The following is a 27,868-nucleotide window of genomic DNA, read 5'->3' as shown; positions in this document are numbered from 1 at the left end:
TTTTCCTTTATTTTGATTGTTTGATCTGTTAAATGGTTATTTTTATTTTGTTTGCACTGTGTTGATTTTATTTGAAAAGTGTGTAATTGAGTTGTTTGGGTTGTTCACTCTTTATTTTGGTCCTATATTGTATTGATGTGTTAAGTGAAGTGTCGTTTTAGAATTTGTTATCGACATTGTATCCTCTCTCTCTCTCTCTCCATTCCTTCTGTTCTTTTAAATTGTATTTTTTATTAAAGACATAATTGATTGAATTATCCTTGTTTGTACATTTGTCCTATCTGAGATCGGCTGTCCAATTGAAAAGAGCCTGGCCCTGGGTATTACAACTTGGCGTAGCCGGCAGGATTGGACTCTTTTTCTGTGCTGATCTCATTTAGGATAGGTGTAATATGTCTAATGAGGAAGCGGGGCCTAGTATAGCTTCTGGGTCAATGATGATGTTCCCGTTTATGATGGGGGCTTCATGGGCCCAAAGATTCAAAGGGGGTAATTGTAGTGTGGGGGATGTGAGTTTAGTAGAATGGAAGTCTAGTCTCGAAGCTATGTTCAGAATCTATGCATTACCGGAGACTAAGCAGTTGGATATTGTGCTCTCTAGTTTAGATGGGGAAGCAAAAAGGGAAATGCAGATTTTGCCAGATGAAAGCAAACGTACAGTAAAACAAGTATTTGAGAAATTAGAAGAACTGTATGGAGATAAGACAACTGCCTCGACCTTACGCTCCCTGTTTTTCAGCTGCAGGCAGAAATCAACAGAAAATATTAGGGAATTCTCATTACGTTTGCAAGAATTATTCTCCAGAATGAAGAAACGGGACTCCAGAGTGATTGGTGAGGAAGACATTTTAATCCGGGACCAGTTCTTGAGTGGTTTGCAGGACGTGATGTTGCGGCGAGAACTACGAGCAAAGATCTTGTTAAATGATGGGTTGTCTTTTACAGATATCCGAAGAGAAGCAGTGTTGCGTGTTGAGGCATTTGAGGGAGAAGAATCTACCGTATTGCAGTGTCAAAGCTCAGTTCAGCAAAAGTCTCAGACTGTGGTGGAAGAGATGCAATTGTTGAGAAGAGAATTGCGTGCTGAACTGCAGAGTGACATACAAGGTAAAATGAATGAACTGACCCAGAGTCTGTTAGGAGAATTGCGTGCGGAATTGCAGAGCTGGAGATCGACATCTATCCCTACAGAATCAAGAGCAGATGGAGTGAGGCCCTCTCATAATAGGATAGAAAGTCAGTATTCCACTAACCGTCGACAGTTTAATAGTTATGATCCCCAAGGAAGGCCAATCTGTAGACGTTGTCATCTGCCAGGACATATAGAACGCTATTGCGGGAGGCCAGTAAGTTCATCGACTGAGCCTTTAAACTAGCCCGTCCCACCTTGTTGGACCGAACGGTGGGCCATACTAGTCAAGGTCCAGAAATACCATTGATGGAGGGAGTGATTGGGGATAGCCCTATGGTGGAAGTTTTAATGGAAGGAATTACAGTACCATGTCTGCTGGACACAGGTTCTCAAGTTACCATGTTACGACAGAGTTTTTTTGAACAACACTTTGGGAAGCATGGAAAATATCTGCAAGACCCTACCGCTTGGCTCTCTTTACGTGCTGCTAATGGGTTAGCAATTCCCTATGAAGGTTGGGCTGTGATGGATATTGAGATTGGAAGTGCAAGAATTCCTCAACGAGGCATTTTGCTGGTACAAGATCATTGTTTGCCATCTACACCTGCCTTGTTAGGTATGAATATTATTCAGGAGTGTTGGGAGGAATTGTTCCAAAAGAAACAGACCAGTAAGCTTTAAGGACTGACATGTCTGAATGATTCTGGAAGAAAAGCTTGGGGACAGGTCTTGAAGGTATGTGCTAAGAGGGCTGGGTTTGCAGATAAAATTGGACGAGTTGGTTTTGTTCGTACGACTAACCGTTTTCCTCTCAAGATTCCAGGATTTAGCGACATGCTCATCCGAGGCCGAGCTAGAGCTGGTCCGGGAGGGCAGGATTACAGCTGTCTAGTGGAACCCTTGGTGGAGCAGCAGTCTTTACTGGTAGGCCGCAGTTTGAATACTGTGGAGAATGGACGACTATTTGTGCGGGTTAGGAATACGGGCAGCGAACCAGTTCTGTTACACAGCCATCAGAAATTAGGGGAATTGTTTTTAATTCAATCTGAGGAGGTGACTGAAGAACATGATGTTTTTATGGCGCAAATAGAACCAGGAATAGTAGACGTACGCCTGCTACAGACTGAAAAGGTTGCGTCAGGAGAAAGTGATTGTAATCATGATGCTTTTGATCTTTCAGATGTAGAATTAAGTGAGGAGCAGCGGATCCAATTGAAGCAGCTCCTGGATAAATATCGAGGTATTTTTTCCACCCATGAAGAAGATTATGGACGGACAGGCGCTGTGCGACATCAAATACGGACTGGAGATGCTGCTCCAGTGCGAGAAAGGTATAGACGGATACCGCCCAATCTTTTCGGAGAGGTGAGAACCCTGTTGCAGAGTATGCTAGGATCTGGGATAGTAAGGGAAAGTAGCAGCCCTTGGGCTGCTCCAATAGTTCTGGTCAAAAAAAAAGACGGGACTCTGCGATTTTGTGTCGACTATCGCAAGTTAAACCTAGTAACTCACAAAGATGCGTATCCTCTGCCCAGGATTGAAGAGTCTTTGACATCCCTGAGGAAAGCTTCTTGGTTTTCTACATTGGATCTCGCTAGTGGATTCTGGCAAGTAGAGATGGATCCACGAGATAGGGAAAAGACTGCTTTCACTACTCCCATGGGATTGTTTGAGTTTGAACGAATGCCTTTCGGCTTATGTAACGCCCCGGCCACATTCCAGCGGCTAATGGAGTGCTGCCTTGGAGAACAGAATTTTGAATCTTTGCTTATATATCTTGATGATGTTATAGTTTATTCTCCGGATTTTGTTTCCCACCTTAAACATCTCGAGTTTGTATTTTCTAGGTTGCAACATAATGGATTGAAGCTTAAACCATCTAAATGTTGCTTACTGAAGAAACATGTGCAGTATCTAGGGCACATTGTGTCGGAGAGTGGTGTTCAGGCTGACCCAAAGAAGATTGAGGTTGTCCAGCGTTGGAGCTCTCCGACAACTGTAAAGGAGCTTCGTTCATTTCTAGGCTTTGTGGGATATTACCGGCGTTATATTAAAAATTTCTCCCGGGTCGCAAGTCCCCTCCATGCTTTATTGTGTAATGTGTCGAAGAAAGGAAGAAAACCAGGGTCAGGGTTTGTTCCGTGGCAGTGGACCAAAGAGTGTGAAACTGCCTTTCAACAACTTAAACAGCTACTTACTGATGCCCCTATCCTGAACTTTGCAGATTTTACAGCTCCGTTCATTCTTTATACGGATGCGAGTAGCCAGGGTTTGGGGGCCGTGCTTTCCCAGAAACAAGATGGTTGTGAGAGAGTAATCGCTTATGCGAGTCGGAGTTTGCATCCCTCTGAGAAGAATGACGCCAATTATAGTTCTTTTAAGCTCGAGTTCTTGGCCCTTAAATGGGCTATTACTGAAAAGTTCCATGAATATTTGGCGGGCTCTCACTTTACCGTCTTCACTGATAATAATCCTCTGGCCCATCTACAGACTGCTAATTTGGGCGGAGTAGAACAACGGTGGGCAGCACAGCTGGCTAATTATAACTTTGATGTTAAATACCGACCAGGTAGAAGCAATGCTAATGCCGATGCTTTGTCCCGATACCCACCTGCTTCAATATTGGCTGAGATGGAAGATCGAGATGGATTGGAGGTTCCGGCATTTTGTCTAGTTGTGCCTGAAGTGGTTAAAGCTTGTTGCCATGGGGTGTCAAACTATGGACGGTCAGATAAGATTTTTTGTGGGGAAGTAGGAAGACAACTTTTTCCCACATGGACTGAAGCGGAGTTGCGAGAGGCTCAAAGTAACGATCCAGTGTTGAGTAGAGTGCTTTATTTTTTTCAGCGGGGTCATCGTCCGAATGCAAGAGAGAGATCTCAAGAGACGGAAGATGTGTTGAAGACCTTGCGCCAATGGGATCGATTTATTTTTAGAGATGGCATTTTGTATAGAACTAGGAGGGACCCTCGGGAGCAGGAGTTAAAGCACCAGCTTGTGTTGCCTGCCGTTTTTCGTCCTCAAGTGTGGGAGGACTATCATGAAAAGGCTGGACACTTTGGCGTGGACAAGACTTTTGCAGTGGTGAGTGCTCGTTTTTATTGGCTCAATTCCCTTCAAGATATTAATGATCGATGTGCGGCATGTCCTAGATGTCAACAGAGGAAGATGCCTGTAAGGCCAGATAGGGCCCCTCTTGTGTCCATTCAAACTTCCGCTCCATTAGAACTGGTTACACTAGATTATTTGAGTTTGGAATGTTCATCCGACGGGTGTCAGAATGTGTTGGTTATTACTGACCATTTTACTAAGTTTGCTTGGACAGTACCCACCCGAAATCAGACTGCAGTAACAACAGCGCGGGCTTTGTGGAAGTATGTCATTCAGCCATTTGGATGTCCGGTCCGTCTACATTCCGATCAAGGGGCGAACTTTGAATCTCACCTGATTAAAGAATTGTGTCGTTTATATGGAACTGTGAAAAGCCACACTACCCCTTACCATCCAGCAGGTAATGGAAGTTGTGAACGATTTAATCGGACCCTGCTGAACCTTTTAGGGACTTTGGAAGTGGAAAAGAAAGAGCATTGGACAGAGTACATTCAAGAGATGGCCCACGCCTACAATAATAGTGTGCACAGTACTACAGGCTATACTCCTTTCTTTCTGATGTTTGGAAGACATGGAAGGATGCCTATGGACCTGGTGATAAATCAAGATGTTGCTACAGGGCGTGGTTCATCAGACGAGTGGGTAAGCCAACACTATAAGCGACTGGAGTATGCTTATGTCACAGCAGGGAAGCAGGCGGAGAAGGCGAGAGATCGGCAGAAAGAACAGTATGATAAGAAGATAAGAGGGGTCCCATTGTTACCCGGAGAACGGGTGTTGGTTCGTAGGCAGGGAGTTACAGGTCGGGGTAAGTTAAGTGATTATTGGGAGAGTAATCCATACTTAATTGTTAAACAATCAAATCCCGATATCCCAGTTTATGTTCTTAAACCTGAACATGGTGAGGGTAGAGAGCGGGTTTTGCATAGGAACTTGATTCGCCCCTGTCTGCCTCAAATAGAACCATCTGTGGAGAGAGCACTGGGCCCCGTTGTCCAGGGTGTTGAGGGTAATGTGTTACGGGAGGGGAATGTGGGGGAAATGTTTGGGGGTTTCTTCCCTTTCTTAGGACTCCCAGTTGCAGAGCCTCCTCTGGATGGAGAAGTGGGGGATACTGGCCAAAGAATTGGAGCTACACCTCCCCCAGTTGACCCTGGGCCTAGTGTTGGAGGACCTGTATTGGCTGCGCGAAGGTCTGAACGTACAACAAAGGGGTTATTACCCTCGTGTTTCCGGGATTAGACTTTGATTGGTTTTTTGTTTTGTTTGGGGTATGTTTGTAGATGTGGTTATAATTTAATTGGTTATGTCGTGGGGACACTGACTAATCAGCAGGGAAGGATGTAAACGGTGCTTACTTATTATATTAGTTTGGGATTCTACCTGTTGGTCCTGGTATTATGACGACTTTATTGAAACCAATGAGCGCAATATGTTCTGTCCGGAGTCTATTGGATAAATGAGCTGTCTTAATTGACGTGCTGCTTTAAAAGCCGGCTGCTGGATGGTGACGGGGTGTGCCCTTGACAGAGAGAGGTTGTGTTTGTGAACGCCAGGAAAAGACAGAGCGCCTTTGTTTGCTAAATTTAGTTAAGTTTTGTTTTTAGCGTTTATTCCAGTTTGATTGGAAAGTGAAATGTTCTATCCACGAATGAGTTGATCCGCGGAAGAGTCGTGATCCGTTAATGCTTGCTGTATGTGGTGAGAATAAAGCAGGTTTGTGTAGCTGAGAGTTTATGGTTAAATCGACGCTTGTAATATATTGGCTCTCTGTTTTTTCCTCGCGTAGGGCTACTATTTATTGTTTATGGGTTAATTGATTTTATGATGTATCTATTAATAGAATTGAAACCGGTAATTCTATTTTAATTATTGTATTAATTGTGCTGGTGGATATGTTTTGTCTGGGGGGTTAATGGAGTGTGAGCTTTGTCTATAGGATTTATCTTATAGTTATTCTTTATGGCACTGTCACTTTGTATACAGTTCATTTGTAAATTGTGGACCTTTTCATTTCTCAACCATTTTGCTTTGCTGTGTTAATGTTGTTTTTGTTCTTTTCTTTTTGCAAATTGTTGATTTATATGGTGTTCATGGTGTTATGTTATATGAGATTTTCCTTTATTTTGATTGTTTGATCTGTTAAATGGTTATTTTTATTTTGTTTGCACTGTGTTGATTTTATTTGAAAAGTGTGTAATTGAGTTGTTTGGGTTGTTCACTCTTTATTTTGGTCCTATATTGTATTGATGTGTTAAGTGAAGTGTCGTTTTAGAATTTGTTATTGACATTGTATCCTCTCTCTCTCTCTCTCTCTCCATTCCTTCTGTTCTTTTAAATTGTATTTTTTATTAAAGACATAATTGATTGAATTATCCTTGTTTGTACATTTGTCCTATCTGAGATCGGCTGTCCAATTGAAAAGAGCCTGGCCCTGGGTATTACAACATTTTGAGAAGCCCGTTTTTAAAGATAATGCATTTTAAAAATAAACATTTTATAATTGTATATGCACAGCTAATAATCCCATGATATTTAGCATGTCTGTACACTTGCAGTACATAAACAAGCTGAAACAGTGTTATTCATTTGCAGGTTCCCCGTGTATCACCGGTGGTAAGAGGAGGTAAGTCAGCACAAGTATGTGTACAGACAGGGTCCTCGTCCACTACAGCACTGACAAGCATTTCTCATGACTCAAGGGTTCAACCCCAGCTTCTCTTCCACCTTCACAAACACTTCTTTATTCTGGTAATGGGGTCCATGACTAGCAGTAGTGTCCCTCGACCCCTCAGCACAACGCAGACTGGACAGGAAGTGACACGTCTGGGTAGAACACAAACACAAGAGAATCAATCGCAGAAGCATCCATTCTAACACACAGGGAAGGTTCAAACTAAATAGCTGCTACTGGTAGCCATGGAGACAATATTATGGGAATGAGGAATCCCAAGAGTGCAGCAGAAATGACAAGTTAAAGCACTTTCCGAGCTCATAGCACAGAAACAATACAAATCTTCAGCAGTGGCTCTCAGCACTACTCAGAACAATACAAACATCATACCAATCTAACAGCAAAATAAACTGTTACAATGGTATCTGAAGCTATTTGCTATTTAATATTGTCAGTATTTTTTAATATCATATCATTTGTTTGGGTATCTGCTGATTGACAGGACAGGTAGGTGGCCGCCACGAGGGAACCACAGTCCTAGTGTGGAGGAGCACAGACACAAACACATTGTAATGAAAATAATAAATACAAAAAGGCAAAACAAAACACAGTGGGGGAAAAACAGCCAATATTAAAAGTTTGCCTAAAAGTGGCTCAGCACTGCTCCCACTGTAAAGGAGGTCCCGCTGCAGGAACCTTCTCCCTGACACACCTAAATAAACTCTGGTGGGGTTAACATTCCCTGAATGAATCCCTGTTCTGAGCACTAACACAGCGCTGCCCCCACTACACACACACACACAGACACACAGACACGTGCGCTGCCCCCACTACACACACACACACAGACACACAGACACGTGCGCTGCCCCCACTACACACACACACACAGACACACAGACACGTGCGCTGCCCCCACTACACACACACACACAGACACACAGACACGTGCGCTGCCCCCACTACACACACACACACAGACACACAGACACGTGCGCTGCCCCCACTACACACACACACACAGACACACAGACACGTGTGCTGCCCCCACTACACACACACACACATCACAAGTGGTTGCTTTGTTTGCTCGCCCTGGTTCAGAAACACAGTCGTGACGATTCCCAGCCAATTCACCTCCAGTTTACTGACAAAGAACAACAACCAGAAAACAAAGGACTGGCTTTCCATCCCCTTTGTAAAGGCATGTGGCCAGGGTTAATTGATAAGCAATTACTCCATCAACACCTGGCCACATTCCACCCCTGACTCATTACCAAGTCAAAACAAAACAAATCCCATGTGCAGGGCTTTATACAGAGGAGGGGAGTGTGGAATCATTACTGAAGTGAAACTGATCAAGCCTGGTGTATCTCACTACTGTCACAGGGAACGCTCGGATCAGAACCAGGACCAAGCAGCAGGGGGAGTAGAGCTCTCCAGCCGAGCACAGCAACCTGGTGAGTTACTGACACACAGAGGAGACACCAACCCATTAGTCACACACAATAATAACAGTGAAGCTAGGAATCGACATTCATTTCTAAAATTGCATGAAACCAACACTGAAGACAATATATATTTTAAATGTCCCTCCAGATTCTGAAGACATCGTTTACAGTGCGATTGACACCAGCAAACACAACAATACAAAGAAAGGTAAGAATCTCTGTAAATTGTGTCTCTGAATTCCCAAGCTGAACATCCCTCTCACACTTCCCTAAACGATCAGTGATTGTAACCCATGACAGGTGTGAGTGGCTTCTGCTTGTTTTCTATATCAGTTCACATGTGCAGCTGCCCCTGGCTCTCATGGTGTAAGAGTGTCTCCTCTGAGCTCTTTGGTGAGCAACAGGACTGCGGAGCTGAGCTGCTCTGAAACCAGAAGACCCCCCGCAGTCTGTGGGGAACCCCTGAACACCAAGGGGGGCCCTGTCTGCTAAAACAGTGGGAGCTATTGATCCAATGGGTTTACTGTCCTGTTTGTATTAACAGTGTGTTTATTTTACCAGTCAAACCTGCAGAGACTGACACTGTGTACTCAGCTGTGAAAATAACTGCAGGTAAGAATCTCTGAAAGCTCTTTCCATTGCAACAATCTCTCTCTCTCTCTCTCTCTCTCTCTTTCTCTCTCTCTCTCTCTCTCTCTTTCTCTCTCTCTCTTTCTCTCTCTTTCTCTCTCTTTCTCTCTCTCTCTCTCTCTCTCTCTCTCTCTCTCTCTCTCTCTCTCTCTCTCTCTCTCTCTCTCTCTCTCATACAGAACCACATTTGCTCTGTGTGTCATTTCTTACTTAAAAAAAAAAACGGATTGCGTAATTGTAATTTTTGTAATCTGGATAAATGTAATCCGGCAGTGACATTTTCAGAAAAAAAACAGATAAAAACGATCCAGATAAAAGCAATCTCGATCACAAAATATTTTGGTCCAGATTACAAGTTTTGAAAAACCGGACCCTGATGTAGCTGATGAATGTAGGATTTAGACATGACTATGAGAGCTCTATTGAGAACAGGATGGAACAGAAAATGATACAAAACACTTCTAAACAAGACAAATAGATTAGTAAAGATAACTCTGACATGTCCTACACTGACTAAGTTTGTCCTTAAATTCTATAATATAATATTCAAAATAGCATTATGTGTTAAACTTGAACTCATGAAAGCAAGGGAATGCCACAGCACACATGACTAAGATGAATCCAGGTCATGCTTTAACATTGATACTGACACACTGTGATATCATTATACACTGTGGCCAGGGATATTCAACCTCCACAGTGGAACATCTTATCCAACTTTAACTGCAGACACTCCATCAAAAACTATAAGAAACTCAAGCAAGCAGGGAATGCCTTCATCAGTGTTATTATTATTATTATTATTATTATTATTATTATTATTATTATTGTTATTAATTTCTTAGCAGATGCCCTTATCCAGGGTGTCTTACAATTGTTAAAAGATATCACCTTGCTTTTGTTTTTACACATTATTTTTACATACAATTACCCATTTATACAGTTGGGTTTTTACTGGAGCAATCTAGGTAAAGTACCTTGCTCAAGGGTACAGCAGCAGTGTCCCCCACCTGGGATTGAACCCACAACCCTCCGGTCAAGAGTCCAGAGCCCTAACCACTACTCCACACTGCTGCTGTTATAACAAGCACCTGAAAATTACTACACTTCTTTTATGAATGTAACACACCCACTCAATAGCGGACTCTATCCCCCAGCAGCTAACAGCCCTGAGGTATTGTAATCTAAACTGTAAGCAGTGCTGGAGAGTATCTAGAACCCCTCCTCTCTGTGTCTCCTCCCTCTATTAATCAGGGTGCATTTCACAGGCAAACCCACAGCAGCTAACAGCCCTGAGGTATTGTAATCTAAACTGTAAGCAGTGCTGGAGAGTATCTAGAACCCCTCCTCTCTGTGTCTCCTCCCTCTATTAATCAGGGTGCATTTCACAGGCAAACCCACAGCAGATAATGCAGAGTCCATGTATGCCACAGTCCTCCCAAAGAAGAAAAGGAAGGCAAGTTTTTCTACAGTAACTTTCTCTTCCCTGCTCCTTAAATCATTTCCCCATCTCCCGTCCAGACCCTCAGGTCCAGCACTATTTATTTATTTATTTATTTATTATTTATTTCTTAGCAGACGCCCTTATCCAGGGCGACTTACAATCGTAAGCAAAAACATTTCAAGCGTTACAATACAAGTAATACAATAAGAGCAAGAAATACAATAACTTTTGTTCAAGTAAAGTACAAGTTTGACAAACCACAATTCAATAATACAGCAGGTAATAGTGATGGTTACATCAGGATATGATTAAATAGTGATAGTTACATCAGGATGTGAACACTAAACACTGTATTCAAACTCATTCCCTCCCAGTCATTCACCACTACCCACTAGAACCACAATCCCTCCCTCCCAGTCCTTCAGATATAACCACTAGAGCCATAATCCCTCCCTCCCAGTCATTCACCCCTACCCACTAGAGCCAGAATCTCTCCCTCCCAGTCATTCACCCCTACCCACTAGAGCCAGAATCCCTCCCTCCCAGTCATTCACCCCTACCCACTAGAGCCAGAATCTCTCCCTCCCAGCCATTCACCCCTACCCACTAGAGCCAGAATCCATCCCTCCCAGTCATTCACCCCTACCCACTAGAGCCACAATCCCTCCCTCCCAGTCATTCACCCCTACCCACTAGAGCCACAATCCCTCCCTCCCAGTCATTCACCCCTACCCACTAGAGCCACAATCCCTCCCTCCCAGTCCTTCAGCTATAACCACTTGAGACAAATGGCCTCCCTCTTAGTCCCTCCCTCCCATACAGCTCTCTTCAGCTTGTTTCAGTGTGTGAAGAGCTGACTATTTCCTCTCCTCTGTCTGACCCACATCAGTAAAGGAAGAGGGTCCCCAGGGATGAGAGCCAGCCTGAATCCAGAGACACTGAGAAGGGGAGCGTGTCAGAGATCACAGTCCCTCCTGAATTTAGAGAACATCCCTCGGATTCAGACCTGTTCCTGGCTATTGAATTGATTTGGCGCTTTAGGACAGAGTTACTGGGCCATTCTACAGATAAGAGAAATACATTGTGCTTTTACTCTACAGACCTGTGTGTCTTGGAGCTCTTCACACTTGTGATTTTTTTATTGGGGGGGGGGGGTTGGGGGTGCAATCATCACCAAAAAAAATAAAACTACAATAGTCATCAAAAAAAATAAAACTACAACAAGGAACCACCTGACTGACTTCCAACTTTACAGTTAGTTTTTAAAGAAAGTGGGCTTGATACCAGGAGGTTCCTTGTTCAAATCCCTGCTCAGCCACTAAGTCACTGTGTGTGACCCTGAGCAAGCCACTGAACCTCCTTGTGCTCCGTCCTTTGGATGAGATGTAAAACAAACAAGGTCCTATTGGAAGTGACTGTGCAGCAGTAGTTGTTGATGCATAGTTCACCCCCCCTAGTTTTTGTAAGACTCTTTGGATAAAAATGTCCCACAGTAAAAGCACAGCAAAGTTTAATAAAGCATAGGGAAGCACTGTAAATCACAGTGCAATCATGGTGAAGCATTGTAAAGCATAGGGAGATATGGTAAAGCACAGAGAAGCATTGTACAGCACAGAGAGGTATAGTAAAGCATATTCAAAACGAGAGTAAACTAACCCTTATAATAGTTTCCCATAGTAAATGCACATCAAAGTGTAATAAAGCACAGAGAAAGCATGGTAAACTGAGGCGGGGGGGGGGGGGGGGGGGGGGGAATAGAATGTTTTTTTAGAATGGTTCTAGTTTCCGAGTTGTTTTTAATCTCACAGGTTCTAGGTTACAGGGATTTTTGTTCTGGGTTCAAGGGGTCCTGTAATATTTTTTAGTGTATTTAAGTTCTAGGGTTTTGTGCTCTACTGTTCTGGACACATAATCATTCTTATATGGAGTGGTTCTAGTTTTTTCCACCTGTATTAACATTCTGTGGTTCTAGAGTGGAACTAGGTTTCCTGTTCTAGACATATGGTCATTTTTATATAATGTGATACTCATTTATTTTTTGAAGTGTAATAAAGTTCTGTGATTCTAGATTGACCCAAGGTTCCTTGTTATAGATTGTTCATGATACACGATTATTTTCATTTGTTTACATACAGTGATTCTCGGCTCTGTGGCTCTAATTCTAAAAAGCTGGTTCACACTTCAATCATAACGACTCATTTCAGAGCGCAGATTCGATTTTCTCTCCCTACCAGAGCGCCACACTACAATGGTTGTAGAGACATTCCTCTCTGGTTTTTATTTTAGTGTCTCTCAGACGACCCTGTAGGCCTGCATGTGCGAGTACTCCTTGTGGCTGGACTGGGACGCACAGACGAGCAGCGCGGCCATCATGAACTGCACCCCTCCCCGCGGCCCCCCATCCAGCAGCTCCACCCGGCTGTGCAGCAGCTGCACTCCAGCCATGAAGCACCCGACCGCCCCCAGCGTGCACAGCCCTGTGGGGAATCACAAAAACAAAAACCCTCTGAGTGACGTACACTGATCTGTCCAAAACTGTGCCAGTCTACATGGAGTCGTATGGGGACCTTCATTATAGCAAATATTTAGTTTTATTTTAAATAAATAAAATGGTATCATGCTTTTATTTTAAGTTAATTGGAGCTCAACAAAGTAGCAGACAGACAGTGAGCTAAATCACTAGCCTCTCATTCCTGCCTTTCACCTTCCTCTGGAGGCCTGGGTTCCAATCTGGGGGCTGGGTGGCACAGACAATCAAACCGCTGGCGATCGTGAAATATACCTGTTTATATATGCATATATATATATATATATAGTAAATATACCTGTTTATATATGCACATATATATATATATATATATAGTAAATATACCTGTTTATATATGCACATATATATATATATATATATATATATATATATACCTGTTTATATATATATATATATATATATATATATATATATATAGTATTTTCTTGGGGACCCCAGTTCTAGGGTTCTTATCTGCCCAGGAGGTGAAGGACTCTGGTCCCCATTGTGGAGTACATGCTGTGACAGGCACAGGCACACATAGCGATGAGCGCCCTGAAGAACATGAGCCCCAGACTGACGAACGGGAGCAGGAACTGACATCGCCACAGATCTGAAACACACAGGTCACATGTGATCAGGGGACAGCCCCAGGCTCTACACCCCCAGAATCTGATCCTCTCCGTATCTTCTGCTCAATAATGTTAATACCAAGTGTCATGACAATCGCATAAGCAGTTCTCCAAATATGTGAAAACAAACGACAGACAGACAGACAGACACCCGCATATCCCCAGAATCTGATATTATCAATAGCTTCTCACTAAAATATTATACCCAAGCAAAAGCACCCCACACTCGGAGAGAGCGCTCTTTTAGCTTCATGGCTCCGACTCTCTGGAACTCTCTCCCAGCTTCGGTGTGTGATGCTCCCACCATCACTCGCTTTAAATCAACTCTCAAGACCCACCTGTTCTCTCTTGCTTTCCATGCTCTTTAAACCTGATATCTGTTATTAGCTGTTGTCTAATTGGCTATTTCAGATTTTTCACTCTTATTTTTATGATTCTGTATGACACACACATCCACAATATTCAGAATTCACATCCAAGCCTTGTATTTAATGCACTATGCCTTGTCTTCCACTGTATTTAATGTGTTGCATTGTTTTTCACTGTATTTAATGTGTTATGTATTGCTTCTCACTATCTCATAAAGTGCTTTGTGATGGTGATCCACTATGAAATGCGATATATAAAATTAATATTGATTGATTGATTGAAAGTTGGATCAATGTAAAAACACAACATGGAACTGAATGATTAGGTTTGGAAAGGTGTGTGATTGAACTGGAATTGATCAATTACCAATTTTTTAACCAGTGTTTTCTTGTAAAAAATGGCCTGCGTCTTCAATTCGAGTATAGTATAGGATGCGTGTATTAGAATCACCAACAGAAGATGTGACTGTCCGAGTACACAAACAGCCACGTGACTGACTGGCAGTTGAAGGTTTCTGTAGTTATCCTGCGGAGCAGACACTCTCCTCCTCGAGGTAAATAAAGCAAGCTTACACTCAGCGCCCGGGTGTGTAGCTATGGCCGTGGTGCACTAGCCTCGATCTGGCGCTGCTGTGTTGAGACTCCCAGGGCACGCCCCCCAGCCAATCAGGACCTCCCGATCAGCTCAACTCCGGGCAAGCCTTCCTGTTTACCACAGCAGCAGTGTTTCGTTATGAGGCTCAGTTCTAATCAGACCCCCGTATTTTTGTACTTGCCAAGCAAAACCACAGTTCACAAAAAAGGTGAAAAACATGTGTGAGTAATCACAACTGGAAATGAGAAGCAGCTCATAACTGTAATGCTCTGTGTGACAGAGACGGCTGCAAACTGCCTCCATACATCGTGTTCTTATATGGGTAATGCATCTTTGTAAATGCATCTTTATTTGATTTTTGATTTTTTTCCTCAAGTTGAGGGTGGTAAATTTGGGCTGCATCTTAAATTTTTAGTAACCTGATGTATGGTAATTCCAGCCACAAATAAACAAATATTTGGCTCTTCATACTCATGCACATACACTAGGTACTGCAGGAGCGCTTGTGTTCAGACTGCACTGCACAGCTCATGATCCACCCCTCCTGCTCTGCACTGGACTTGCCTGAACTGACCACCATGTCACTGGATCCTCAGCTGATGACCTCGTTAGGACACACAGAAACGCGTTGGCCTGGGCCAGTCAGGGCCAGCCAGCACCAACCCGGCCCGTACTGGAAACGAGGCAATAGTGCTGCACATGGAGCAGGTGCCACAGCAGCAAGGACAGGCATGATAGTGCTGCACATGGAGCAGGACCACAACAGTAGGACAGGCATGATAGTGCTGCACATGGAGCAGGTGCACAGCAGCAAGGAAAGGCATGATAGTGCTGCACATGGAGCAGGTGCACAGCAGCAAGGACAGGCATGATAGTGCTGCACATGGAGCAGTTTGCACAGCAGCAAGGACAGGCATGATAGTGCTGCACATGGAGCAGGTGCACAGCAGCAAGGACAGGCATGATAGTGCTGCACATGGAGCAGGTGCACAGCAGCAAGGACAGGCATGATAGTGCTGCACATGGAGCAGGCATGCTGCTTCAGCTGCTCCAAGACATCAGCGTGGATCAGCAATGGCAAAACAAAGGGGCTGTTTGTTAAAGAATCGATGTGTTTATTTCCACAATGACTGTGGGGTCTTCCCCTGCAATGCACTGTATTTGTATTTTTTATGTTGATATTACACATTACTTTTTCTGGGTTAAATGCCCAGACTCAGCCAGTCTTGTCTGTGTTGTCACTTTACCTTTTAGAAGGTGCAGCTCCCCCTGGTGGGCACATAAAGAACACAATTAATTTTATACAGGGTGTTGGATTACAGAGCTACTGTCAAATCTAATACTGTACATAAACAAAGGTTTCATTTATTTAATACAACACTCCCCTTCCAGTGATTAGGAAACATCTTAATTCATTATTAACCACTAATGTCTATAACATTTATTGTTTGTTGTCTCAAACCCCAATACTTTGAGTTCAAATACATGCTGAAGGTGTATCATTAATAATGATATAAAACACCAGTGGAGTAAAGCAGTTTATTGATTACAGAATAGCTTACAAATACAGAAATAGTTCAGTAATGAACTTCAGTTAAAAAATGCAATCAATCAAATAAATCAAAGTATTAAATCAATCAATAAGTAATCAACCATTACAAAATCCTCCAGTCTCTGGTAATGCAGCACTATTCCAGTTCCACTCCAGTCTATGGTAATGCAGCACTATTCCAGTTCCACTCCAGTCTCTGGTAATGCAGCACTATTCCAGTTCCACTCCAGTCTCTGGTAATGCAGCACTATTCCAGTTCCACTCCAGTCTCTGGTAATGCAGCACTATTCCAGTTCCACTCCAGTCTCTGGTAATGCAGCACTATTCCAGTTCCACTCCAGTCTCTGGTAATGCAGCTCTATTCCAGTTCCACTCCAGTCTCTGGTAATGCAGCACTATTCCAGTTCCACTCCAGTCTATGGTAATGCAGCGCTATTCCAGTTCCACTCCAGTGTGCTGCACACGGCTGGAGAGCTCAATCCCCTCTGCTGACTGCTCCTGATCCTGATCCGAGGTTTTCCTGAGACAGATGTCAGAGACACACAAGGAGGGCTCAGAGTTTAACTGCAGCAATAACAGAAGATTTAAAGAATGATGACACTTCTAGGCTTCAGAGGAATCAAGTCCCATTGAAATCACAGAGTGCATTTCAGGGTAAAGAGCAGCTGTGTATCAACTGTAAAGACACTCTGTGGAGGCAGCAGCTCTGTGACATTACTGACAAAGGGTTATTATTAATACTCTAGATTGAAGAATCAAAGAATAACGCTTATGAGTCAAATATGTCAAAGCCTTAGATCTTTATCATCTGGAAACCAAAAAGCCAAATTAACCCCGTATAGCATCTTAGGACACAGGTCTAAGTGAAGGGTACTGTTAAGAGTTTGTAAGAGGGATTCTTAAAGAGCGAATCAGAAAGTTTCCATCTCCATTTTCAGTGCTGTAAAGGATGATGACAGGTAGAGATAGCGAGTGCTGCCCCCTGTCTGTACACATACTGGCTAATACTGACTTACCTTGACTTACCACCAGCGAGACACGGGGAACCTGGAAAAATATATACAGATTGTTCAGTTTGTTTCTTATAATGGTGTTAACAAAAATAAATACAAACTTCCAAGATGTTTATTTTGTAAATGAGCTGTGCATGTTTAATGATGAAATAATGATTCTTAATGAACGATCCCTAAGACTGGGCTGTGCTGTTTAAGAAGAAGCCTGCATGTGTGCTGTGACAGGCCAGGTGAAATGTGTGCACTGACTGGGAGTCTCACCTTGGATCCTGCAGTATTGAAGGAGCAGCAGAGTGAACACAATGAAATGAATCAGAGTGAAGCTCACTCTGTAGCCAATAGCAACAGCGCTGTGCCAGGACGCTGGGGGAAGGAAGGTACAGTATGAGTGTGTGCGAGTGACTTCCATACACCTTGACTGAGCTGATAGGGATTCAAAAACATTACCCTGCTCACACTCGCTCTATAGGAACAGCCTTCAGCCACTCTGTCACTCGAATGGCTGTCTGCTGTAACTGCATTTTATTTGAACCATCATTTTATAAGATACTCAGTCAGGGAATCAATGTGTTTTCATTTGATTGTTTGTCAAAAAGCAGAAAAGAATGATTGTTTAAAATGTAAATCAAAGCCATGCATGTAGCTAAAACATGAGTGGGAAATATACACCACTGAATTTACAAGGTATAAAAACAGTGTCTGTACTGTGCAGTATTTGTTCCCAATCCATTGTGTTGTAATCGCTGGTAATTCTGTGGTCTGTTCATTCTGTTTCTTCAGGGAATGGGAATATAATGGGATCATAATGTTACCTATTTTACTGTGAGATCACTTTCAATCATCAAGGACAGTCATTTAGGACGGGTTTGTAATCTTACTTTGCAGTTCAATGTGTAGCTCCTGGCTGCTCTTCTTCACTCCCTGAGACTCCACAGCACACGTGTAGCTCCCAGTGTGGCTCTTCTCAGTGCTGGCTATGCTGTACAGTGCAGAGTCAGTGCTGTTAGTCACAGGCTCCCCGTCTCTCACAATGGTGTAGTGGAGTTCAGGGCGGGGGGTTTTGTTCACTGCTGCCTCACAGGTCAGGTTAAGAGCCTCTCCCTCCTTCACTGTGGCTCCTGGAGATGCTGTCAGAGTCACCCTGGAGAACAGAGCTATGAAAAGATGACATGAAGACAGGTTAGTGTTTGTGAAGCTGTCTGACCAAGATATTCAAATCAATCAGAACCAGCATCTTCCAGAGTGGGATTCCCCAGAGCCCCCTGCTCCTTCGAGAGACAGAGGCAGTGCTGGAGTATAGAGGCTCCTTAGAGAGACAGAGGCAGTGCTGGAGTATAGAGGCTCCTTAGAGAGACAGAGGCAGTGCTGGAGTATAGAGGCTCCTTAGAGAGACAGAGGCAGTGCTGGAGTATAGAGGCTCCTTAGAGAGACAGAGGCAGTGCTGGAGTACAGAGACTCCTTAGAGAGACAGAGGCAGTGCTGGAGTACAGAGACTCCTTATTGTTTTTTCTGTAACGGTAACAGCAAATGTTTCAGTCAAGACAGGAACAAGCTATAAACACACCATTGAAACATCCCACAGCATCCTGCCCCCTCCCCTCCCTAGGTTCTAAACCCTTAGATATATTTGCACTGATAATCTGCAAGCCATTCAAACACAGCTATAAAGCATAATGAGTTGAGTACTCACTTACAACAGTGTTAGTCACGAGTTTAAACCACACTCTCAAATCATTAATACATATTTTTTTCTTGGTATTGAAAAATGAGCAACGAGATTATTATTTTTAAAATGGACAACATTCACTGTAAATAGAAATGCTTTGTCACAGTGTTCTATATAACATCACACAGTGTGGGAGAGTGGTACATGGGTTGTATATCAGTGTCTGTATTAGAAGGATCGTTTTCCCATGGTTTATGTTGGTGTTGATGTTTGGGGACTGTAATGGGGTACAATTACTGTAGTGAACCACTAGAGGTCATCACCACATTAGAAAGATACCTACCTGTGTTAATGATCTAATAAGGTAGAATTAACAAACCACTGAGAACAGGTGTTTTATTTAGTCGTTGATAGTTGTAATTAGCTGAATATTTAAACCTCGAGGGAACAGAGGTCAACGAAGGAGTTAGGAGTTGCTACATTTTCTGGAAAATCAATCAATCAATCAATCAATCAATCAATCAATCAGTGTGTACTTAAAGGGATTGTTTTGAGAATTTGTGTGTAAAGCTGTCCCGTTCTAATATCCTGTACTAATAGAATGATTTTGTTTTGTTTGTTCACTTTTCCTGTAATTGTTTAATAAAACTTTGCTTTGATTTATTTTCGAATCGTATTGTTCTTTTGTCATTTCCACACTGCCAGCCACGCTCCACAATCACTACAAGTGCAAAACAGACAGGAATATTTACAGCAGCTGACAAACAGGTACAAAAGAGAATCAGAAACAAATGAGACTGAAACTGAGAATCGGATAACGAATGATCATAATGGAGGCCTGTCTTATAATTGCTAGCGGTTGCAAACTAGGGTGGCCACCTGGCTACAGATTTACCGGACACTTTGAGACAGAACGGGATTTCAAACGTGTCCCTCAACTGAAAGCGATTAATGTGTAAATGAACCATTCGAGCTGGGCTTGGAGCTCCAGCTGCCGCCCTCTGTAGGACTGCTTCGACACGCCTGAAAAGGGTCTCATTTGCATATGCTGGAGCAAAGGACTATGGGAAGTCACTCGCGCAGTTGCGAGTACCCGTTCTTCTATTTCTTTACAAAAATGTATAAAGTGTAATTGTGTTAGATTTTAGAGTGTTGTGTCTGTTGTTGCTCCTGTTACCCCCTTATATCTGTGTGTGAAATGTAGGTCAGTCACCGTTGTGTCGCTGTTAGTCTGTGTGTGCCCCCTCCCCTCTGTGCTGCCTGTGGGTGATTGGTTTTTCCATTGTTTCAGTTTTTAGAGATGTGCTGTCCTTTGAAGGGTCCAGGTTAAAACAACTGCATATATGGACGATGTGTCACTAATTTACACCAACACATTGTTGGTACCTCGGATTAGTAATATCCCTGAGAAGTACTGCGTGGCGATGGGGGCAGGGATTAATAAGTACAAGAGCGAAGTCGTGTCTAAAAATTGGCAGGTAGATAGGGAACTGTCGGACATGTACCCTGTCAAAAAGGACAAAATCAAGATTCTGGGCCTCATTTTCGAGAACAATAGCTCGGGGGCCCAGAGCTGGACGGCGGCCATTAACCAGGTCCGTAAAAAGATTGGCGGATTTAGCACAAGATCCTTAACAATGACGGGTAGAGTATTAATAACCAAGTCTATACTGTTCCCCATCCTCTCTTATGTAGGAAAAATCTTTCCCCCAGACAGGACCACCAAAACAGTGGTGGACCGCATTATCCACCGCTTTATCTGGGGCAGCAAGATGGAGAGGGTAAAGCGAGCCACCATGAGTAAAGCTGACAAGAAGGGAGGTAAGGGGGTCCCGGACGTTGTGCAGCTCACCCGAGTGCAGGAGCTCACGCAAACTATCAAGAACATACAGGCCCTGCACAGGAAGGTATGTTACATGAATCGTTTCTATTTTGCCTCCTGTCTCAGGGCCTTGGGCCTCTGCACTACTGATAACTCCGTACCGTACTCCTGGGACCCCCATTGTATTATAGAACCTTAAGGGACACTATATATAAATTGGGCTTAGATAAAGCAAAATTGGCCTCCTGGGAATACAAGGCTGTAACTAAACATCTTGCCGGTTCCCAGGAAATTGAAAAAGTAGCTACTTTCTCCCTCACCCAAAACCAAAAAATCTGGGAGAATGTATCTCACAGCTGCCTCAGTAATGTCCAGAAGGATATAGCATGGAACACCGTCCACAGTGCACTCCCCACTCGAGCGTTCATGTTCAGGAGGGGACTAGCCCAAGTAGAAACATGCCCCTATGCAAAGTGCCGCAAGAGAGAAACACCAGCCTATATCTTCTGGGAGTGTGATGTGGCTGGCAGTGTCTGGCTCTCTGTCTCTGTCTTCCTAAACAGGTTTGCTGACACGGCCAAGATGACCGCTGAGACTGTGCTCTATGGGCCTGCGGGAGGAATCACTACCAGCACAGCTAAGTGTGTTTGGCGTGTCATCAATGTTGTCAAGCAGATCCTGTGGGAGGGCCGTCACGTCTGTGTCTACCACAAGCAGGAGCTAGACACTATCACCACGACCAGAAGGGCACAAACTCTTATTAAGGACTTTGTAATTCTGGACATCCGGACCCTCAGGAAGGACAAGGCCTGCGTGGAGTGGAGGATCGCCGGACTTCAGGACGTGAAGATGGAATAGCATCAAAAACTGGAACCGCGGGCTCCCGAGTGGCGCATCCAGTAAAGGCGCTCCTCGCAGGATGTGTCCTATAGCCTGGAGATCGCTGGTTCAAATCCAGGCTATGTCACAGCTGACCGTGACCGAGAGTTCCTAGGGGGCGGCGCACAATTGGCTGAGCGCTGCCCGGGTAGGGAGGGCTTAGGTCGGCAGGGGATTCCATGGCTCACCGCGCATCAGCGACCCCTGTGGCCGATAGGGCGCCTGTGGCTCTGCAGCGGAGCCGCCAGATCTGTGTTGTCCTCCGGCACTATAGGTCTGGTAGCATTGCTGTGGATCTGCAGTGCGAAAAATGATGGCTTGGAAGGAGCACGTTTCGGAGGACGCGTGTTTCAGCCTCCGTTTCCTGAGTCGGCGGGGGGGTTGCGAGCGGTGAGCCGGGGATACAGATAATAATTGGGCATGCTAAATTGGGGTGAAAACCGGGGTAAAAATAATTGGCGACGACTAAATTCAAAAAAAAAAAAAAAAAAAAACTGGAACCGCTAGCTCCTAGGAGCGGGACTACGGGGCACCGCTCAGCCTTTTATTTATTTTGTCATGCCAGCATTCCATCCTTTTTAGCTGGCATGACCGTTTTTGAACGGTGCCCTGGTTTTATGTAGTCTTTTTGTTTCAGTTTTATGGACTTTTGTTTGATTTATTTTGAATGTTTTATTTGATTTTGTTTTGTTTTGTTTTTTATGTATCTTAAAGATTTTTAATGTAAACTATTAAAAGTTACATTTTAAGTGTTTTAAAATTCTAGAATTTTAACACACGGTTTAACACACTTTCCCTTTGGCCCTGTCTCTTTTAGTTTTATAGTTTATTGTTCTGTTTTATGTTCACCTTTGAACTTTTTTTAAAAAAGCACTCCCAAGCACTGGTTTTTTATTGATAGTTCTTTTTTCCAGTCAATTTTAAAGCAGCACAGGTTTTATCATGTTGATTTTAATTTGTGTCTGTTTTAACCTTGTACAAAGCAGGATTGTCTTGGTGTTTTTAAATGTATTTCAGATGCTTTTAAAACAAAATGTATGTCTGTATGCATGAATGTCATCTTTAAAAGAAATGTAAAATGAATGAAAAGAATGGGTGTAAATGTAAAAAATGTAAAATCTCAATAAAAGAGTATAATCTGCTTCAAATAGTCTCTTCCACTGAACCCATGCAGGCAGAAATGCTACAATATTTTTCGACTTTAATAATTAAATTCTCATTGATGTCGATTTTGTTTTATTTCTGTGGTAGGTCTGATGTCTGCGTGAACAAGACACTGACAGTCTGACAGCCACTACCTTTGACCTTATTTCTGATTGGTCCATTGCGACGCGAACAGCGCGTAGCAAAATACAAATGAAACAAATGTATTTCTAGATTTGCTCGCTTCATTCATGCCGCTTGCTTCGCTTGTGTTGTGCATTACTCAGTTTAAATCAATAGTTTTCATTATGTTTGCTCGTGTCCGATGTGCATAGCTCTTTCAACATGCAAGCCCACGCCCATTGACGTGTTTGATTTGGCATTGCATGCTGCAGAGCTGCGCTTACACTCCGACTTTTAAGAATGTGTTTGTTAACATTTATGTATTTAGATTTTTTTTATTTACAGAACTGCTCCTTTAGTCATAGTCACACCCCCCTTAGTGACTCTCCACGGCCCACCAGGGGGGCGTGCCTCCCAGTTTGAGCACCACTGCTCTAGGCCAAGATCTCTTTCTGCATTATTACAGCTTCTACACTACTCAGGGTAAGAGAGTTACTCAGACCAGGAAGAGATTTCATATCAGAAAACTTTGCTAGAACCCGTTACTTCAACACCTGAGTTGTGTTGAGAACATTAACACAGCTGGAATAGACTCCAGTGTGAATGTATCTGTGAGACATTACAGACAGAGAAGGGGGTGAGGACTCTCTCTGTTAGAATGAACCTACCTCTCACTGACACCCGCACCTCTGCAGAGTCACATTAACACAGCTGGAATAGACTCCAGTGTGAATGTATCTGTGAGACATTACAGACAGAGAAGGGGTGAGGACTCTCTCTATTAGAATGAACCTACCTCTCACTGACACCCGCACCTCTGCAGAGTCACATTAACACAGCTGGAATAGACTCCAGTGTGAATGTATCTGTGAGACATTACAGACAGAGAAGGGGGTGAGGACTTTCTCTGTTAGAATGAACCTACCTCTCACTGACACCCGCACCTCTGCAGAGTCACATTAACACAGCTGGAATAGACTCCAGTGTGAATGTATCTGTGAGACATTACAGACAGAGAAGGGGGTGAGGACTCTCTCTGTTAGAATGAACCTACCTCTCACTGACACCCGCACCTCTGCAGAGTCACATTAACACAGCTGGAATAGACTCCAGTGTGAATGTATCTGTGAGATATTACAGACAGAGAAGGGGTGAGGACTCTCTCTGTTAGAATGAACCTACCTCTCACTGACACCCGCACCTCTGCAGAGTCACATTAACACAGCTGGAATAGACTCCAGTGTGAATGTATCTGTGAGATATTACAGACAGAGAAGGGGTGAGGACTCTCTCTGTTAGAATGAACCTACCTCTCACTGACACCCGCACCTCTGCAGAGTCACATTAACACAGCTGGAATAGACTCCAGTGTGAATGTATCTGTGAGACATTACAGACAGAGAAGGGGTGAGGACTCTCTCTGTTAGAATGAACCTACCTCTCACTGACACCCGCACCTCTGCAGAGTCGCCAGAGCCCCACCACCACCATGCTTTGCACATGTAGGACCCCTCGTCACTCTCTGAAGCACGATCCACACTCAGCTCTGCATCAGCCTGGGATCGTATCTCTTCATTATCTTTATAAAAGTCAACCCTGGTAATTTGAAAATTATAGCGGACATGACACCTCAGAGTCAGAGAGTCTCCCTCAATCACAGGCTGGGGGGGAGTCTGCAGGATCAGTCGTTCATCTGAAAAGACAGAGAGTTTAGATCAGCAGGGCTACAGCGTGAGAGATCTGGAGAACTGCAGAAAAAAAGACAATCCAGCTCTCAAGTGTGTGTGTGTGTGTGTGTGGATGCGTGTGTGTGTGTGGGTGTGGGTGTGGGTGTGTGGATGTGGGTGTGTGTGTGTGTGGATGTGGATGCGTGTGTGTGTGTGTGTGTGTGTGTGTGTGTGGGTAGGTGTGGATGTGTGTGAGTGTGTGTGGATGTGGATGCGTGTGTGGGTGTGGGTGTGTGTGGATGTGGATGCGTGTGTGGATGTGTGTGTGTGTGGGTGTGGGTGGATGTGGATGTGGGTGTGTGTGTGTGTGGATGTGGATGCGTGTGTGGGTGTGTGTGTGTGTATGTGGATACGTGTGTGGATGTGGGTGTGTGTGTGGATACGTGTGTGGATGTGTGTGTGTGTATGTGGATGCTTGTGTGGATGTGGGTGTGGGTGGGTGGGTGTGGGTGTGTGTGTGTGGATGTGGATGCTTGTGTGGATGTGGGTGTGGGTGTAAGGGTGTGTGTGGGTGGGTGTGGGTGTGGGGGTGTGTGTGTGGATGTGGATGCGTGTGTGGATGTGGGTGTGGGTGTGTGTGTGTGTGGATGTGGATGCGTGTGTGGATGTGGGTGTGTGTGTGTGGAAGTGGATGCTTGTGTGGATGTGTGTGTGGATGCATGTGTGGATGTGGGTGTGTGTGTGTGGATGTGGGTGTGGGTGTGGGTGTGGATGTGGATGCGTGTGTGGATTTGGGTGTGTGTGTGTGTGTGTGTGTATGTGTGTGTGGATGTGGATGCGTGTGTGGATGTGGGTATGTGTGTGTGGATGTGGATGCTTGTGTGGATGTGGGTGTGTGTGGGTGGGTGTGGGTGTGTGTGTGTGGATGCGTGTGTGTGTAGTGGATGTGGGTGTGTATGTGTGTGGATGTGGGTGTGTGTGTGGATGTGGATGCGTGTGTGGATGTGGGTGTGGGTGGGTGTGTGTGTGGATGTGGAAGCGTGTGTGGATGTGGGTGTGTGTGTGTGGATGTGCATGCGTGTGTGGATGTGGGTGTATGTGTGTGGATGTGGATGCTTGTGTGGATGTGGGTGTGTGTGTGTATGGGTGTGGGTGTGTGTGTAGGTGTGGATGTGTGTGTGTGTGTGTGGGTGTGGGTGGGTGTGTGTGGATGTGGATGCTTGTGTGGATGTGGATGTGGGTGTGGGTGTGTGTGTGGATGTGGATGCGTGTGTGGGTGGGTGGGTGGGTGTGGGTGTGTGTGTGTGTGTGGATGTGGATGCGTGTGTGTGTGTGTGGATGTGGATGCTTGTGTGGATGTGGGTGTGGGTGTGTGTGGGTGTGTGGGTGGGTGGGTGTGTGTGTGTGTGTGTGGATGCTTGTGTGGATGTGGGTGTAAGGGTGTGTGTGTGTGGGTGGGTGTGGGTGTGGGTGTGTTTGTGTGTGTGGATGCGTGTGTGTGTGTGGATGTGGATGCTTGTGTGGATGTGGGTGGGTGGGTGGGTGGGTGGGTGTGTGTGTGTGTGTGGATGTGGATGCTTGTGTGGATGTGGGTGTGGGTGTAAGGGTGTGTGTGTGTGGGTGGGTGTGGGTGTGGGGGTGTGTGTGGATGTGGATGCGTGTGTTGATGTGGGTGTGGGTGTGTGGATGTGGGTGTGTGTTGTGGGTGTGTGTGGATGTGGATGCTTGTGTGGATGTGTGTGTGTGTGTGTGGATGTGGATGCATGTGTGGATGTGGGTGTGTGTGTGTGGATGTGGGTGTGGGTGTGGATGTGGATGCGTGTGTGGATGTGGGTGTGTGTGTGTGGGTGGGTGTGGGTGTGTGTGGATGCGTGTGTGGATGTGGGTATGTGTGTGTGGATGTGGATGCTTGTGTGGATGTGGGTGTGTGTGTGTGTATGTGTGGGTGGGTGTGGGTGTGTGTGTGGATGTGTGTGTGTGTAGTGGATGTGGGTGTGTGTGTGTGGATGTGGATGTGGATGCGTGTGTGGATGTGGGTGTGTGTGTGTGTGTGGATGTGGATGCGTGTGTGGATGTGGATGTGGATGCGTGTGTGGATGTGGGTGTGTGTGTGTGTGGATGTGGGTGTGGATGTGGGTGTGTGTGTGTGTGTGGATGCGTGTGTGGATGTGGATGCGTGTGTGGATGTGGGTGTGTGTGTGTGTGGATGTGGATGCGTGTGTGGATGTGGGGGTGTGGGTGTGGGTGTGGGTGTGGGTATGGGTGTGGGTATGGGTGTGGGTGTGGGGGTGTGGGTGTGGGGGTGTGTGGGCGTGGGTGTGGGCGTGGGTGTGGATGCGTGTGTGGGTGTGGGTGTATGTGTGTGGATGTGGGTGTGGGTGTGGATGTGGGTGTGGGTGTGGGTGTGGTTTGGACCTAGTTTTGCTCCCCAATCATTTGAAGCCTCTGTAAATATGCTCATTTGCTCAGCTGTTACTTGAAAACAGCAATGTGAGCAGCAACAATTCATACTGACTGGAGATCCAGAGACAGCTTTACTCAAATCAGCAAGCCGATCAGTAGCTTACAATACCCTCTCAGCCAATCCGAGTGCAGGATTATTCAACAGTGTCTGAACATGACCTAGAATGTAAATGACTTACTGGACACAGTTAGATTGACAGTATTACTGCGCTCCTGTCCTGATGCAGACTCACACCAGTACACTCCACTGTGGTTATACTGAGTGGTATTAATTGTGCAACTGTGCCCATCTCTCCTGCTGTATTGATCACTGCACCCTGCCTCTTCACGTCCATCTCTGTACTGTTTAAACCTCCAGTCAGCAGAGCCCCCCTCCACCTCACAGCTCAGGGTGACTGTATCTCCTGGGAATATCTGTGACCAGGCAGGCTGCAGGGTTAGCACAGCCTGGGGACAGCCCTCTGAAACAGAGAACAGGATAGGATTAGGACACGTTCCCCTACAATCAGGTAGGAAACTGCAAGAGGAGAGAGATTCCAGTCCCTCAGCAGCACCTCTGGATGTTTTCGGTGACAAAATAATTAATGAGGAATCTTTCTCAATATGATTATGACCTTAAAAACAAACATATAAAGTGGAAGTCTGTGGTCAATGGGGCAGCAATGAGTCCAATTTACAGTAGCAGCTGCTGTCAATAAACTCACCAGACACAGCCAGTGTAACAGGATCACTGTGTTAATAAACTCACCAGACACAGTCAGTGTAACAGGATCACTGTGTTAATAAACGCACCAGACACAGTCAGTGTAACAGGATCGCTGTGTTAATAAACTCACCAGACACAGTCAGTGTAACAGGATCGCTGTGTTAATAAACTCACCAGACACAGTCAGTGTAACAGGATCACTGTGTTAATAAACGCACCAGACACAGTCAGTGTAACAGGATCGCTGTGTTAATAAACTCACCAGACACA

The 27,868-nt window shown here is 44.7% G+C and overlaps 2 protein-coding genes and 1 long non-coding RNA gene across 5 annotated transcripts in view; 1 reads left to right on the top strand and 2 right to left on the bottom strand.

The window, feature by feature from the left end:
- Positions 1-27,868, bottom strand: part of LOC117965865 (uncharacterized) — a 189,850-nt gene that overhangs the window by 82,568 nt on the left and 79,414 nt on the right. The gene's annotated exons all lie outside the window — the stretch shown is intronic.
- On the top strand, positions 6,837-10,459 carry LOC131709424 (uncharacterized). Its single transcript, XR_009311531.1, has 4 exons — positions 6,837-6,869; positions 8,307-8,377; positions 8,517-8,980; positions 10,390-10,459. It is a non-coding gene; the product is annotated as an uncharacterized LOC131709424 (long non-coding RNA).
- On the bottom strand, positions 12,735-15,144 carry LOC117404726 (claudin domain-containing protein 1-like). Its single transcript, XM_059012185.1, has 3 exons — positions 15,129-15,144; positions 13,448-13,582; positions 12,735-12,922 (listed from the first exon to the last, which is right to left on the bottom strand). Exons 1-3 carry the CDS (start codon positions 15,142-15,144, stop codon positions 12,735-12,737), a joined length of 339 nt encoding a protein of 112 aa, XP_058868168.1.

This window comes from Acipenser ruthenus, chromosome 43 (genome assembly GCF_902713425.1).
Source record: "Acipenser ruthenus chromosome 43, fAciRut3.2 maternal haplotype, whole genome shotgun sequence".
Classification (NCBI taxonomy): Eukaryota; Metazoa; Chordata; class Actinopteri; order Acipenseriformes; family Acipenseridae; genus Acipenser; species Acipenser ruthenus.
Note: the sequence above shows the minus strand (reverse complement) of the source record. Positions and strands in the feature narration are given on the sequence as shown.